This window comes from Anas acuta, chromosome 4 (genome assembly GCF_963932015.1).
Source record: "Anas acuta chromosome 4, bAnaAcu1.1, whole genome shotgun sequence".
Taxonomy (NCBI): domain Eukaryota; kingdom Metazoa; phylum Chordata; class Aves; order Anseriformes; family Anatidae; genus Anas; species Anas acuta.
The window spans coordinates 10,835,636-10,850,848 of record NC_088982.1 but is presented as its reverse complement, the minus strand read 5'-3'; the positions used below and the strand labels follow the sequence as shown (position 1 = coordinate 10,850,848).

At 36.2% G+C, this 15,213-nt stretch overlaps 1 protein-coding gene across 4 annotated transcripts in view; it reads right to left on the bottom strand.

The window, feature by feature from the left end:
* Positions 1–1,528: 1,528 nt before the first annotated feature.
* ACOX3 (acyl-CoA oxidase 3, pristanoyl) overlaps positions 1,529–15,213 on the bottom strand; it is a 35,070-nt gene continuing 21,385 nt past the window's right edge. For all 4 annotated transcript variants that reach the window (XM_068679817.1, XM_068679821.1, XM_068679816.1 and 1 more), the window contains exons 11-18: positions 14,500–14,620; positions 13,890–14,009; positions 13,082–13,195; positions 11,292–11,407; positions 8,402–8,576; positions 7,781–7,848; positions 7,042–7,128; positions 1,529–3,164 (exon numbers count right to left, since the gene is read on the bottom strand). In XM_068679817.1, the coding sequence (XP_068535918.1) occupies positions 3,045–3,164; positions 7,042–7,128; positions 7,781–7,848; positions 8,402–8,576; positions 11,292–11,407; positions 13,082–13,195; positions 13,890–14,009; positions 14,500–14,620 (921 nt within the window). In that variant the 3' untranslated portion in view covers positions 1,529–3,044. The remainder of the gene's footprint in view (positions 3,165–7,041; positions 7,129–7,780; positions 7,849–8,401; positions 8,577–11,291; positions 11,408–13,081; positions 13,196–13,889; positions 14,010–14,499; positions 14,621–15,213) is intronic.

Genomic DNA, 15,213 nt, shown 5'->3' with positions numbered 1-15,213 from the left:
ATTAAGGAATGCTTATCCAGATATTCATACATAAATTATTAAGGCTTTGGTAATCGTTGAGTGCAGAATGCCTTGGAGCTACATAGTGAGCCTGCTGCACTGTGGCTCTGCAGAGTGTGAGAGTAAATGGAGATAGCCTCTGTTGGCAGCACAGAAAGCCCAACAGCTGCTGAACACCTGGCAAGGAGTGTGCGAAGTCTTGGTGAGCAGCCACCATCGCCCCCTTGGATGGGGTACAGAGATGTTGGGTGTCACAAACTCCCTACGGCCCCCTTTACGTCTGCTTCATTTTTACTTGCTCCAGCTTTGGCACTTTGTTATCCAAGGTGTGGTAAAATGTGTAGGTGGCCAACTCCTCCCATGACTGTATGGGTATTCAAAGATCCCACGAAGCTCTAAACTTGGAGCAAGCCGCATGAAAGACTTGGACAGTCCATAAGCATGTCATTTTACTGGGTATCCAATTCTGCCTGCCCATAATCATATGCTTGCTGGCAGACTCTGCAGTGCTTGTTTTAGTCAAAGTTAGGAGGTTTTCAGTACAAACATCACATTTCCCCGTCAGTTTGTAGTCCTTATCAGCACGGAGGAGCTCAGCTTTTATCAGGGATTTTGAATGTTGACTTAATAGTAGCCATAAATAAGATTAGCTGGAACTGTTTAGGGATATATTTCTACAGAAGTGATAGGATTATGTTTTTCCTGTCATGTTTGGTAGATAACTTTGGGGCTCACTGTGTCTTCAGTTTGGTTCTAATGCAACACAGCTGATTTTTCTGGAGTTTTTTTGGAAGAAAAAAAATGTGCAAAACTCTCTTTTTCTTCAGGGCTGCAAAGGTCTCACAAATAAACTTCTAGTATATATGCAAGATATAAATACAGCTCTGCTATGTTTTTTCTTCCTAGGTGTGGAAAGAGGTAGGAAAAGACTGCACCACTCACGAAGAGCTGAGAGGTGATGGTGAAATCCCACATATGTAAGACAGTTAAGACATAATGCTGCTGTGATCAGTTGGTAGTAGTGAATGAGGAGTGGCAGATCAGTGCTGCTGCTTGCTCCATTTTGTGCAGAGGGGCATCTCTTCTCCCTCTTGCCCCTTTTGATACCAACAATCCTGGTGTTCATACCAGATATCAGGCACAACGTGCTCTACCTACTTCCATCAGGTCTGCACACATGCAAGTAGTAGACAGCTGCTGGATTCCCCAGTGATACAGAAAATAGATTAAGTTAATTATGTGACTATAATTCTATAATATCTAATCTAGCTGTAGTGATCTAATATTTTCCATGGGATGATGCCACCTATTGGACATCCTTAAAAGAAGCAAAACAGTTCAAAGAAAATAAATACTTAATACTGATTTGTTTATCAGCAAAGATGGCTAAACTTTTGACTGTTTCATACAGTTCAATAGCTAGACAAAGAGCTTGCGTTGGAACATCCTGAACTGTGGTACTTCATTAGAGAAGAAGAAAGAATAGAGACAGGAGAAGAAAGAATAGTTCCAATGGAACTACACAAAATATTTTTGTTTGTTTTTAACAAAGTATGTTGAGGGTGATCTTATAATTGACCATGAATTGCTCTTAAAACCTTAAAAAAATCTGTTTGGTAAATAAATGTACCTTGAGGTCCTCTGAGAGATCTTGACACTGCCCTTTCAATGCATTCTCCAGTAATGAAATGTTTCCTGAACTCTGTGAGATTTGGATGGAACTGTAGAAGCCTCTACAGAACTACCTGATCACATTGTAGCAGTCTGTAAGGACTCACTTTCAAATATTGACATTGCAGCTATCGAGGAAATTGTAAAACTCCACAAAGACAAGGGTCTAATTCTGCTCAAGTAGAATTCAACACTCAAGTATTGAATTCACATTCATTTAATAGCCCAAGCCAAAAATTATTTGTAATTAGCCATAAACACTCAACTTTTGAATTGATAAATAATCTCTTTGGCTTGAAAAGACTGTTCATAACAAAAAAAAAAAAAACAAAAAAAAAACACAAGATTTAGGCATAACAGTACTTCAGTTCATAGACACAATAAAGGAAAAATTAGTTTTTCACAACGTATCTGAAACAAAATATTATGAATTTTCAAAGTTCTGTTAGTCTTTTCTATTTCTGAAGAAAAACAAGTTAAAAAGATTTGACAGTTAATATAGCTGAAAGAGAAAAATACTAACACATTTAATAATGCCTATCACTGTTGTATGTACTTTTAATTCCATATTTATAATAATTCAAGTATATTCTGACCTAAAACATAGGTGCAATTTCTGTGCGTCAACATATCCCAGACTTGATACTAGTTGTGCAGCAGCAAAAATATTATAATCAACAAAGAAAATATATACAAGACTTTGAGTTTGTAGTACTACACATTTAAAAAAAAGATGCATGAATCATGTTTGATTTGTTGTATGTACAGATATACACATGATTCAAAGGCAGATTATCTACAAATCCAATCTTTTTCTTGCATTGGAAGAGCAATTAAGCAGTTTAACACAGACGTGCATGAAGTGAATCAGAAGAGCTTCATAGCTGTCAGGAATTAGGTTTACTACTGTTGATGTTCTTGATGTCTTTTTCCTTTTTTTCTTCAGATTCTTTTTTATTTTGCAAATATTATCCTAGAATCTCAAAAAAATACATTTGTTGAGCTTGTTCATATGCCCTGGAGGAAATGTTTTTTGATTATTTAACTTCTGCAATATGCCAGTGGTCAAGTGAGCAATTGGAACACTTCGTTTACAGAAACTTTGCAAAGCAATGATCATTATGAACCTTCATTCTTTGTATTTAACCAAGTAAATATGAATAGTGTGCAGATGTGTTGCTCCCACTCCTGTCATTATTATGTTAAGAGTCCTTGAGACCAAGTTGGACCTGATTTCAAAGTTATTTTAAAACTTGGCACTTCTATATGAAATTTCTTGCTTTTCAGTGTTTGACATATGGTCTCATTTCCTCTTGATGTTTGAAATATGGTATCCATCTCAGGCCTATCCGGCCTTTTACAAGTTGTTTGGTTTACAATCTTGACCTCAGCCTGCCTGTAACAGGTTTATTAATACAAAATTCTGCCCACCATGAAGGTCTGTTCAGAGCTTTGTTGCCTTGAAGGATCTCCGACCACATATTTTTATATAACTGAAAAAAAGAGAAAAATATACATAAAATAAACCCAGGAAAAGTATCAAACTTACTGGTTGAAACAATACTGTGACTGAATTTTTAGGTAATTAATGTGAATAATTATGTACAGATGAGAATAAATAAAAAGACTAAGCTCAAAATTTCAAAGTACTGCTAACATCAGATATCCACCCAAATCATTTACACCATCTTTGGCATAAGAACAGGGAAATAGTAATCTTTATGATTTTTTTGTTTTATATTTTACAGTAGTTGTATTATCAAAGGCAGAAATTTGGAAGCAAGTTAAATTAAGCTAATCTTTGCTCTGTCCAAACCTGAAAACTGTTGGAAAGCACCCATGCATGTCTGTTTTCACCTTTATTTCAACACATTTCTCAACAGTACTGCAACTTCTCTCCCAGATGTGCACTGTTCAGTCCGAGCATAAGAAAGTTCTCTCTTATATGCAGACTGTTAATTCATCACTCTTCATCAATTTGCAATTTAATGTGGAACAGTTAAAAAAGGTACATGAGAAGTACATTCTGTAGAAGTGTAATTTCAGAAACATTTGGCAGCTCATAATTAACTTAAGCTTAAAGTTTTAAATAACATTATAGAAAGGTGAGGGCTGTATCTTCAGCAGTAGGGCTGAATGCAGCACAATACCATATTAACTTAGTATAAACAGCAGTCTCATACAAAGTGAAAAGCCTTTCATCCACATCAAAAGAAGGATTGGCCCTATATATTTATGGTGATTTAAATAAATACTGACATAAATCCTCTGAGTATTAAATGTATTTTCACATTGATTATGTGGACTTATGTTAACTATCTCACCCATTCCAAGCTTGGCTTAACATTGTCTAACAATTTTTAATTAACCTTGAAATAAACAGAGACATAATTTTACATACTTAAACTGAGATGGTCAAAGTTTCTTTTAAATAAAACCTGAAATCTTATTCATTGCTTAAAGCTGCCCATAATAGATTTGGAAGCTTCTGCTTATGAACTGTGGCTTGTGGTAAAAGCCACTCCACTTCAGTGCACCATAGGTAATTCTGAATTAAATTCATTTTCCTGTTATGTTTGGATAATCTATTCTGTATCATACTGTAATTTGTACTAAAATGATTGCATTGGTTTTGATAAGTTGCAAAGATGGCACTGAACAAAGAATTAAATATAGACAGTCAGGAGACAGGGAGCTTTAAGTATTTCCTCTGAGTGAGGGATTGGCAGACTTTTTCAAACTAGAGTTGAAAATATATGCACAAGTTAAAAACCACAGACTTTGAGGCAGTTCAGAAAACCTCCCTGAATTCTGCAGAACATGGGTTAGATATCACTGCTTAAAATTACTTTCTCAATATAACTCAATTATTTTAGAAAAAAATTAGCAAGTATTTAGTATACTAGGAAGTCAGTAGTGTTTACAGTCCTAATCTGCTTATCTCACATTGTTCAATGTCTGTACTGTAACTGATGTGGTGGGTTGTCTGACGGTTTCCGAAGTCCTAAAATGCAGTGCTCTTGAGCTAAAGATACACAGTTGCTGGAATAAACTGACATCGTTCTTTTGTGATAGATTTTCTAAACAAAGGAAATTCTGTAAGAATGGGGTAAACTGCATTGATTTCAGTGATGTACATGGAAATAAATTAGTTCCAAATTCCCAATATTCATCCTTAATAAGTCTACATGGCTTCTGTATTTGTGTGAGTAATCAAGCCAAACTTCTTGTTAGAGTGCACAGAATAACCCCAGGTAGGGACAGCCAAATCCACCACATGACAGTTTTATCAGCTAGTAATAAGCAAACTCCAGATGACTGACAGAAAGGGAGTAGTACTCTAGGAAAAGATCACTGTGTACTAGCCATGTATTCTTGGCTATAGCATCTACTGTCAGCTTCTGCTAGAGACAGGATATTGGGTACCAATGGGCTTTTGGCCAATACAGATATTTTTACAGTCTTACAGATGATGTTCCTTCCCTTAGGATTACATTGGGAGCTTCCCTCCCTCTTTCATTAATTTAAGCCTCAAAATCTACAGGAAGGAAAACAAAGCTTCCTATCATGATTACAGTCCTCTTGTTGAGGTGGCTTGATATGTAGAGCAAGCCCTTCCTCCTTTATTTGTAGAGACTGTGTTACCAAAGTAATCATTCTGTGAGGTCAGTCTGTTCAGAAACATCTGGGCTGCCTTCTGTATTGCTTGATCACCATGGGAACTATGGACAACTTGAGACATAAAGACACAGACAAAGAATATTGAAAACCATTGAGTACACTTGACTCAGCAATCCTGTCAAACTTCCTGGCACTCTCCCTAGGCTCTACTGATTCTCTGCAGGGTCTCTCCACACTAAACCAAACTGCTGTACTGTGACACCAATCTCCACATAATAGTTATCCCACAGCTTGGCCCTGCTGAGTAGGGCTGGCCAGTAAGCAAGAATTTTTGTTTTACTGAGGCTTTGGAATGAAACACAGCTCTTTAAATATGCCAAGAAAAAAAAAAAAAAAGAAAAAAAGAAAAAGAAGCAGAGAGGAACCATGACCTAGTAAAGCCAAATCCATGGTGCACCCACATCCTGAATCCTGCTTGTAGGTCTGGTGACACCTCTGAAAGGATATAGCAGATGTAGGTGGATATATAATTTATATTTTATATATATAACATATATATAAATAATATATTCATTAAAGCAAGGAGAGGTGCTCACAAAACACTGTCTTTCACATCTGTATTGAGATCACTGAGACCCCTTGGATAATGCTGTACCTTGTACTGGTTAGCAAGGGAAAACAGCTAACATACTGCTTGGTAAGACAGTATGTCATGGGAAGCACTTCATGACAGGTTGTTCCTACATGCTCACAGCAGAGTAGAAAGGTGAGAGTAAGGAGGAGATGTTGGCTTCTAGGAATCTATCACAAATGAAGTAAACAAAACCACAGTTTCATAACAACTTATCTGTCAACCTGTGACAATTGCTGTGTATATTCTACAGTTCTAGCAACCTTTAACCTTTGGGGCTTGTGTTTCCTAGGCTATGAATTATGTAAACATACACTTACATTGAAAGGTTTCTAGGAGCTTTGATTAAGCGGGATTTTTAATTATTCCGAGATTGCTAGATGAAAGACAGTGTAAAAGTACTTGGTGAGAATTAATGACTACACAATTGCCAAGGGTTACAAACATACTGGGTAGATTAATTAATTTGGTTGTGGTGTGTGCCAAACTCCCCTGATTTACTAGGAGAATGATGGCAAACTTGAACACCAACTTCCTCGACCCTCCCATATATGCAAGAAATTCCAAACAGAGCTGATTTTGGTGTTGAAACATGCTGGCTGTAATTGTACCTTGGAATATGTGACTTGCTGCTGGATGTTTGACACACTGCTGTTGAAAACATACCCATTTATGTTTGTCTTGAAAAATACTTACATATTTTAATTTTAAATTCTCCTTTCTCCTATTAAAATTAATATTTTATGAAAAATTAAGAGAAGGAACTAATTTCTACACCATTTATAGGTACAGCACACAAAACTGAGAGTTAAGTGAATACCAATAAATGCAGCACAAGGTATAACATTTTTTTTTCTTTTTTTTCAGTTCAGCAGCACAGGTCCCCGAAAGAGCAAATTCAAACAATACTGTACAACTTTCTCACTAAAGTGTATCTCCAGCAAATAAATTCAAAAGGTAATGCTTTGCTGACTTTGATTATAACTAATATAGTTTCTGCTGACAAAGGGTCATCTCTTCTTGCCTAGCTGTGAAGTGTTTTGAATACGTTATGGCTATTTACAGGACACATTATTCTTAATGATTAGACTTAACAGTACTAAAATAGGTTTTCTTACCTCACCACTAGCTTTACCAATGGGAGAGTTGAGAATGAAGTCAGGAGGAGCAAAGACATCAACAAGGGCAACTGCATCATCTTTCAACTGTTTAAAAACAAAAGACATACATTTGGCAACTTCTGAAGTTGTCTATGGCTGTGAACTACAGAACAGCATAAAGGTTATTTTCATAAAATACCAGATAGCTGTAACTTAAGAGAAATGCACAAAGAGACTCAATTTATTTTCCTGTTTTTCCTCCCAGTGAAATTGCCAGAAAGAGACCGTTTTCTAAAACATATTTCAACCAAGATCATACTGTTTATACACTTAAAAACAGAATTTAGAACTTTAAAGACATAACTTCTGGATTCTTCTTTTAAATTTTACTTAACTGGGAAAAATATGACCCACTCTGAAAAGCTTTTGTGTTGAGAAAAACAATTCATGAGCTAACACTATAATAAGTGTTAAATAAGGAGCAGTAGATTACAGTATTTTGATGGCTTTCCAACGAAGACTGCAAGACTACAGGTAAGAATTATTTTGTAAGTTAGACCATTTCTCATTTTCTGGTAAATAAGCTAGGACCAGATTCTGGCTCAATGAGTTACTAATCTTCTCTTAACATCAAGTTATTTGGAAACTACTGAGGCAATATCCTGCTAATTTATCCCTTCAAGTATGGAATATATGACGTCTCTTTTTTAGTATCTATATATTTTTTAAACACAACAAATAATATTGATTTGCTTACCCTGTAGCAAAGCTCCAGAATAGCATTCTGAATAAACCTACCAGCTTGTTCACCTGAAACATATCCACCTGCAAATACATTCACAACAAAATGATCACAGAAACTTACAGCAGTTAAGATTACACTGATACAATCCTTTTAGTAAGGAGTTAAAAATCCTTTTAAAAATTCTAAAAATCCTTTTAGTAAGGAGTTTACCAGTTCAGTATTCAAGAGACCAAATGCTCCTATATAATTGGATTGACTGTCATTTATTAATGAGCTGGCTGCAAAACCATTAGGCTAAGACACTGGAAGACTTTTGCATGAACGAGCATCTACTACAACATCTGGCTTCCTATCCTGCCATCTCCCCCAAGCACTGGGACACATCAAAACTTGTGAATCCTCCGTCACCTCAGAGCCAAGAGAGTCTTTTGGGTTAATTTGTAGCTTCAGATCCCTGCTCCTGAAATTTTTGTCCAGAATGAATGTTCTACGTTACACAGGCAGTAAGAAAATGCTGTAATCATGGGGTCCCTCCCCCTGCTAAAACACAACTTAGGAAAAAAATCCCTAATCTTTAGGTTAGGGCTTTTATAAAGTGACATGCATAATATGTAGTCAGGGAGCTGATCTCACCTTGGTAGAGCACAGCCAGATGTTTACTTAAAGACCAGAGTCCATACAGAGCACTGAGATTCTTAAGCACTGTCTGCAGAGCAGATGGTATGTTGGGGTCATGAGTGTAGTCATGGTATCTTTGTAAGACTGTTTGTTCAATAAAAGCAATGGCTAGTGACCGACAGTAGTACACCTTAGGAAAGAGAAGAGAAGGATATTGAGTAATGAAATACAAGGAAACAATCCTCAGCTGCTGCAAAATGGCATTGCTGTGGTGATGTCAGTGGAGAATTGTTGGTTTAGATCTGCTGTTGCAGCTTGAGATAAAAGAAACTCTAAGACGAAACTCTAGAAGAAAAAACTCTACAATTTATTTGCAAAGGTTTTATATAAGACTGCATGAAAATCCCCTTTAGAAATAATAACCTAATTTTCCGCCCTGTTCCAGTTTGAGTAGTCTCATGCCAATCTAAAGGGAGCAAAGATTGTATGCCTAAAATATAAACTGACTTGGCAGTGCGTGTTGCACCCAGACTGTATGGGAGCAATTATTTACATTAGAGTGAAGACCAAGCAAAATTAGGACTGCTAACTTCAGGTTCATTAATAAATCCATTTAACTCTAAAATTATAAAGGATGGTTTATATTTATTTAATATTATGCAGAATTTTATAACAAGGATAAAAATGTCTAAGGTGTTCAGTAACCTACTGAAAACTTACTACAGTCCATTCAAATAATAAAATCTGATCATGTTAGCATGAGTCTATTCAGTGCAACATGCTTTGAAAGAACTACCCAACTAATCCCTGCCAACTATGAGATCAGAAAGGCAAAAGTGACCACTTACTAATCACTGTTATTATGGAATATGAAACTTTAAGTGATCGTACTCATACAGAAAGGCTTGTCCACTTTTTTGTACTTCACCTTCGCTGTATGATGGTGCATGTATGTCCTGTCATCAGACTGCTGACTGAAAACATTTTAGTTGAAAAGAACAGGAATATATAGAAAATAGAATATAGTGGCTGGTTTGTAAGCTGATGTTTGCTTTTAGCCCATTTGTTCAATTTGTTTCATTTAGAATTGATTGGTTTGTTTTCCTTTTTTAAAAAATAACTTTATCATCTTTGCTTTTAAATCAATTGTAGCATTAAAAACGGGCATATTCCAAAGATCACTGTATCTCTATTGATAACTGTATAGTGGCATACTTATGACCAAGCTCGGATACAAGTATAAATTGCAAAATTGCTATTACCTGCAGGTTTAGGGATGACTTCCCCCTTAATAGACAGACTTTTTAATATCAGAATATTGAAATGTCAGTTCTCTAGTCAGAATGAAATAGGTTTCAATATCCCAAACGCAACACTAACAATTAATTCCCTATTCTTCTCTCCTACAAATTCTATTTCCTTCTTTACCTTTGCTTGCAATTCTGTATTGTTTCTATCAAGCTCCTGGCTGAAAAGAAATGGACCTTCTTGCTTCCTGAAGTTGGTAAACTTCCAACCAGTGTGAAACATCATAGACAAGTAATATAAAGTACTTTCTCCTTTCTGTCTTGGGACCTAAGTTAGGAATCTCTTCCAGATTTCCCATAGCAAGAAAAAATACTATATATTAGTCAGTCAGTGGGCTGACAGAGAAGTGTTTCTTCATGCCCAGAAAGTTTTAAATCAAATATGCATTAAAGCGCACCCTGTAAATCATTTTCAGATGTTTTTGAGGCATGTCATTTAAAGTAAGAAATCCCTCTGTTCTGAAGATGAATTGTAGGGAGAAAAGAAAACCTAATGACCTGAGGTATATCAAAGCCTATCTCAAAAGCAGCTGTGTGCCTAAATTTCTTTAAATTTTAGCACACTGAAGAGAAGTGAGGTGAGTAATCTTCGTACCGCTGTGCAAACCATCCTCTCTGGCCCTGGCACAAGCCTCCCGGGAGCTGGCCAACTGACAAGCAATCAGATTTAAATTTCTGAAACTTATCTTGCATTCAGCTGTAGGGCAATTCTCATTCTGAATTTCACCCTGAAGGGCACCTCTAATAGACTGCTTCTAGGGTAAAAGCAGGAAAGGTTTCCTCTCCTCTACCAGTGGTTTTACATAGACCATCCCTTGCTGAAGCCAGACTGGATCTTTCTAGGTGAAGAGTTGAATTTTCCTTCCTGCTGCTTTTTAACGAGCTTTGCAGATAAGGTAAACCACATTGCCCATCTTCAGGGAACAGATCTCTTTCCTCGGTGACAAATGACAAGTCTTATTTTCTTGGATACAAGCCAGTTTCTCATGAAGGTACCAGAAGAATTTGGGGAGCTTGGGGATATAAACCAAAATTTGGAGTTAAGCCATTACTAGCTGTTAGAACTTTCTGGTGAGAGAGTGGATCTGCTATTTGTAGATTGTCAACGTTTCCTTTTCAGGTTCCAATGCTTTCAGTCTGGTATCTTTCATGAGTGCTTTGCACTATAGAAACTGGAGATGGAAAAGACCTATTAGGTCATCTAGTCTACCTATCTGCCAGAGCAAGATTCTTTCCTACAGTATGTATTTGGCCACAAGAGCAGATGGAGATGTAATAATCAGATGCCGCAGTAGATTTAGTAGTAGCAGATTTGGTTTTCAGAAGTTGTGATAAACTTATACACACCATCCAGCACATGCCTGCAACTTTTCTGAAAGGAAATATATCTTGGAAGACTTCTGCTGATCATAACTGTCCTCCTTCTATCATGTTCAATACGATTCATATGGACAGGAATTACATATTATAAGTTATATAACTTGCTGCTTTTTGCTTAAGGAAATTGTACTTCCTGACGCAAGAAGATAAAACTAAAAGGATCTGGCAAACTTGGATGAAAATAAGTAAACAAAATAGGAAGGCTGAATAAGCATTACCTGACAGTTGTTTTTTGCCTCAAAATCACTTTGCCCTGACTGCTTCTCCTTCTTCAGCTTTAGGTCACTTTCTCGGAGCAGGTAGCAAACCAGCCACTTATATGCTGCTAACGGAACTGTGGAAAAGAGAAGTCACATGCAGATTCTACTGCAGTCTCAGTGTGTATTGTTTTTTTTTTTTTTTTTTACCTAAGATGAAAAGTGAAGATGTTAATCAATCCATTAACATGACACTTTGCCCATTATTGTAGCTGCAGTAAATAAATGTTGGGTAAAATAGATTAAAATGATACAGTGAAGACCTACTGTACCTGACCATGTACTAGTTTCAACTGTGCCCAAGCTAAAAGACAAGATATGTCCACAGCTCAATTTAGATGCATTTTCTGATTTGATCATTTTTTTTATTGTTATACTCTCTTCCATATTAAGACCTAGGTCTATAAGATACTCATTCTCTTCTGAAAAAAAAAAAGAACAGAAGAACACACACAATCTGTGGGCCCACTCCATTTGCAGGTATGATGTTACATGCTTGCAAAACACATGACTTCTAACATTGCAAAGGTGGCCAAATGTAATTGCATGTGAATAAACTATTTCGTATGCTTGTGCTACATTTTTTACAGCAGCCTGGAACTATTAAGGGGACAAGTACGCCAGCATAAAGTCCTTTTAATAAATATTGATAGCTTGTGTGTTAGCTGAAGATTTTATGTGGGATATTATCTAGGTAATTATGAGGGTTCACGTGCTGCCTAAACCTAGGCACCTGTTTTAAAATCCCAGCTTCTAACAGAATGCAACAATCAACAGATTCATATATTTTTCAAACTGTAATCTGGTCCAGTAGGAAACACAGGAGAAAATGTTTTAAGGTATCAGTTTGTGCTCTGTTGGATTTCGCAAGCTGGAGACATACAACAAAGAAGAAAGCATGCAGTCATTCTGAATTAATCTTTTCCTTATAAGCCTTTATATTTCGAATTTCTTCATATTTTCGCCAAATCTATTATGGTACCATATTGCTACTTTGCATCCCTATCTAAAGCGGAGTTTTTTTGCAATTATTTGCGCACTGAAATGGTTACTGCATTCAGAATCAATATTATTGTCCCTTATGCATTAAGACTGGAGTTTCTTCATCTAGTATGTTCTCAGTTTCACAAATCCACTTTTGCTCATTTCCTTGTCACTATCTCATTATCTCTTCATTTCTCTGTTAATTTTTGCCTGTAAGGGCCAATCTAGGCTCACAGTGATACAGAAGTGGGAACGGCATGTCATGTCATACTTGATTATAGTACAGTAAGCCAGGAAAATTGTAGGGAGTTTTCTTTCACCATTACTCTTTTTTAATCCATGCAACCAGAAGCAATTGTCAGGAGTGCACACACTTAAAGCCCTTCCCAACATATTTCTAAATCATGTGTATGCTTCCATAAAATAAGAAATTTTAAAATTCCAAGGTAGTAACGATCAATGTCCCTCACAACAGTTTCACTTGAAAACAATGATGTAGTGGCAAAAAAATGAGATTAGAAATTATATTTTAGAAGAACAAAAATGGAAGAAAAACAACTGATGCTATCTTTGATTCTAAAATTGAGGCTGGGGATAAAAAAGCATTATTTTGAAATGAAAACTGAAATGCATTTAATACAAAGAAAGTCAGCAAATAGCAATGTAGAAAAATATGTAATAAATAGCAGAAAGTGAATCTCCAATCTCTGGATCTGGAAAGAATTTAAGATTCTAGAGTTTAGAATTTAACAACAGCAAAAGGCTACCTGAGGAGTCCATGCAATCTTCAACACTAACGGCGGTGAATTTCCTGCCAAGGATGTGATGGTAGTCTTGCAAAAAGTTTATTGTTCCAAGAGGGGATTCGAAAGGCACTTTATCTGAAATACCAAAGAAAATAAAAGTGAATAGAAAAATAAAACTGATTTATGAGAAAATAAATTAGACTCTTTGGAACTAAAAACCTATTACAAAGCCATGCATACCCTCGAAAGGCCAGATGCAATTAGGACATAATATTTATTTTATTATGGCCTAGTCCAGCCAAATGAGATGGCCGACAAGTACTGAAAAAAAAATTACATCACTGTGTATAAGTCCCGTAAGATTCAACTCCTATTGCTGTGTTTTCCAGCTGGTAAAAATTACTGCTAGAAAACTGAAACAAAATCATCGATCTGAAGAACTACAACATGTACTGATGAAGACTGCAACCAAGTTAGGTGGTATGAACTGTTTTAAGTATAATGAACAGAGCATACGCAGACTTACAGTGATTTTAGGAGTAGTTCCATTGAACTAATCTGCACTTCACAGGGAGTAAAATACTGCATAACATGATTAAGAATGGCAAAACATCTAGTTAGCTACTGCTAGACACAGGAAAAAGTATATTTCTTGCAGAAAGTATCTGTGTATTTGTGAATGTATCATATGATGGAGTCTGTAGCACATTATTTATGCTCTACAAAATAATTAAATGACTATCAGTTGCTTTCAGTATGAAATTACCTCCTAATTCCATTAACTACTCACTGCTGGGTCCAACACATGATACCACAATAAAAAACTTACCTCTTATGCAATTCATCCAGCCCATTAAGTAGTTGCTGGTTTGCTGAAGCAGGACATTGTTATCTCCTTCATATGTGCAGTTTGGATCATTGTCATTTCGAATTTCACCCAGACGATTCACTTAAAAAGAACAAGTGAACACGTTAATATATTGCAATGCACCAAAAGGAAGCTAAAACGGATTAAATAATTATACTGTAACAAAATGTAAGAGTTGTCTGTTCCTGTATAGATGGGTATTCTTACAAACATGTGAGCTTGAAAGTTCACTTGTTAGCTTGTGAAAATGTATACTGCAAAGACTTTAGAGAAGTGTGACATTCAACTTAGAAGAAGAACTTTTCCTCTATAAAATCTGCATCTTTACTTCTGGAATTGAGACTGAAAAAGACAGTCTTATTTTGTCCAAGTGCTGCTGCAGATACTGCACAGGTTTAGTTCTTTTGATGTGGTATTAAGAATAAAATTTTACAATATGGATGTGAGGAAAAATTCCTTTCTAAAATTCGGATACCTTCCTAAAATTTGGATACCATGATGAAACAGTCAAAATACACGTGAACATAACCATTTTATTTCTTATTAGTGCATGCAATAGTTTGTGACTTACTTGCAAGGTAACCATGCCCTCCACAAGCTTCTCGACACTCCTGGGCTGCCTGCTGAGCAGTCCAAGAAGACAGTGGTTTGCTGGCAGCACATAAGGCATGAATCTCACGTCCCAAATCAGCCTTGTAAAAACAAGCTACAAGTTAGTAACAATTTTCACGCAAAGTAGGCTTCTGACCAATAAAAGCCACAGCTAAGTGTACTGCTTTTAAAGAAGAAAAAAAGAAAAAGAGTAACCTGAAATACATACATACAAATTTCTGAGATCTATGTAAGCGCAGAATCTTTTTTTTTTTTTTTTGACACCCCTCCCCCCCCAAAAAAAAGAAAAAAAAAACTGCCATAAAAAACTTGCTAGATACTAGCATTCTTACATGGAACTGGAAAATTTTGTGCCAGGTAATAGATACATGAGTACATGGCTCAGTTGTGCCAGATGAAATGGCATTACACGGGATAGCTCACTGACTGCCGATCTATTCCTCCCAAAGATGGAGGAAGGTTGTTGAAGGTGGTACATCCAGACAAATCTTCTTTCTCCTCTTTGCTTTTTACTGCATTGACACTAATGTTGTTGGCCTTCCTTTGAAAGTGTGCTTGGAACCTTCATACTACATAAATTTTCTAGAGGTGTTGGGTTAATACCTCCTAAATTGTTTGAAAGCAAATAATGTTTTTTCTTTTCTCTTTTTTTTCCTTCAGATCTCCCATACAA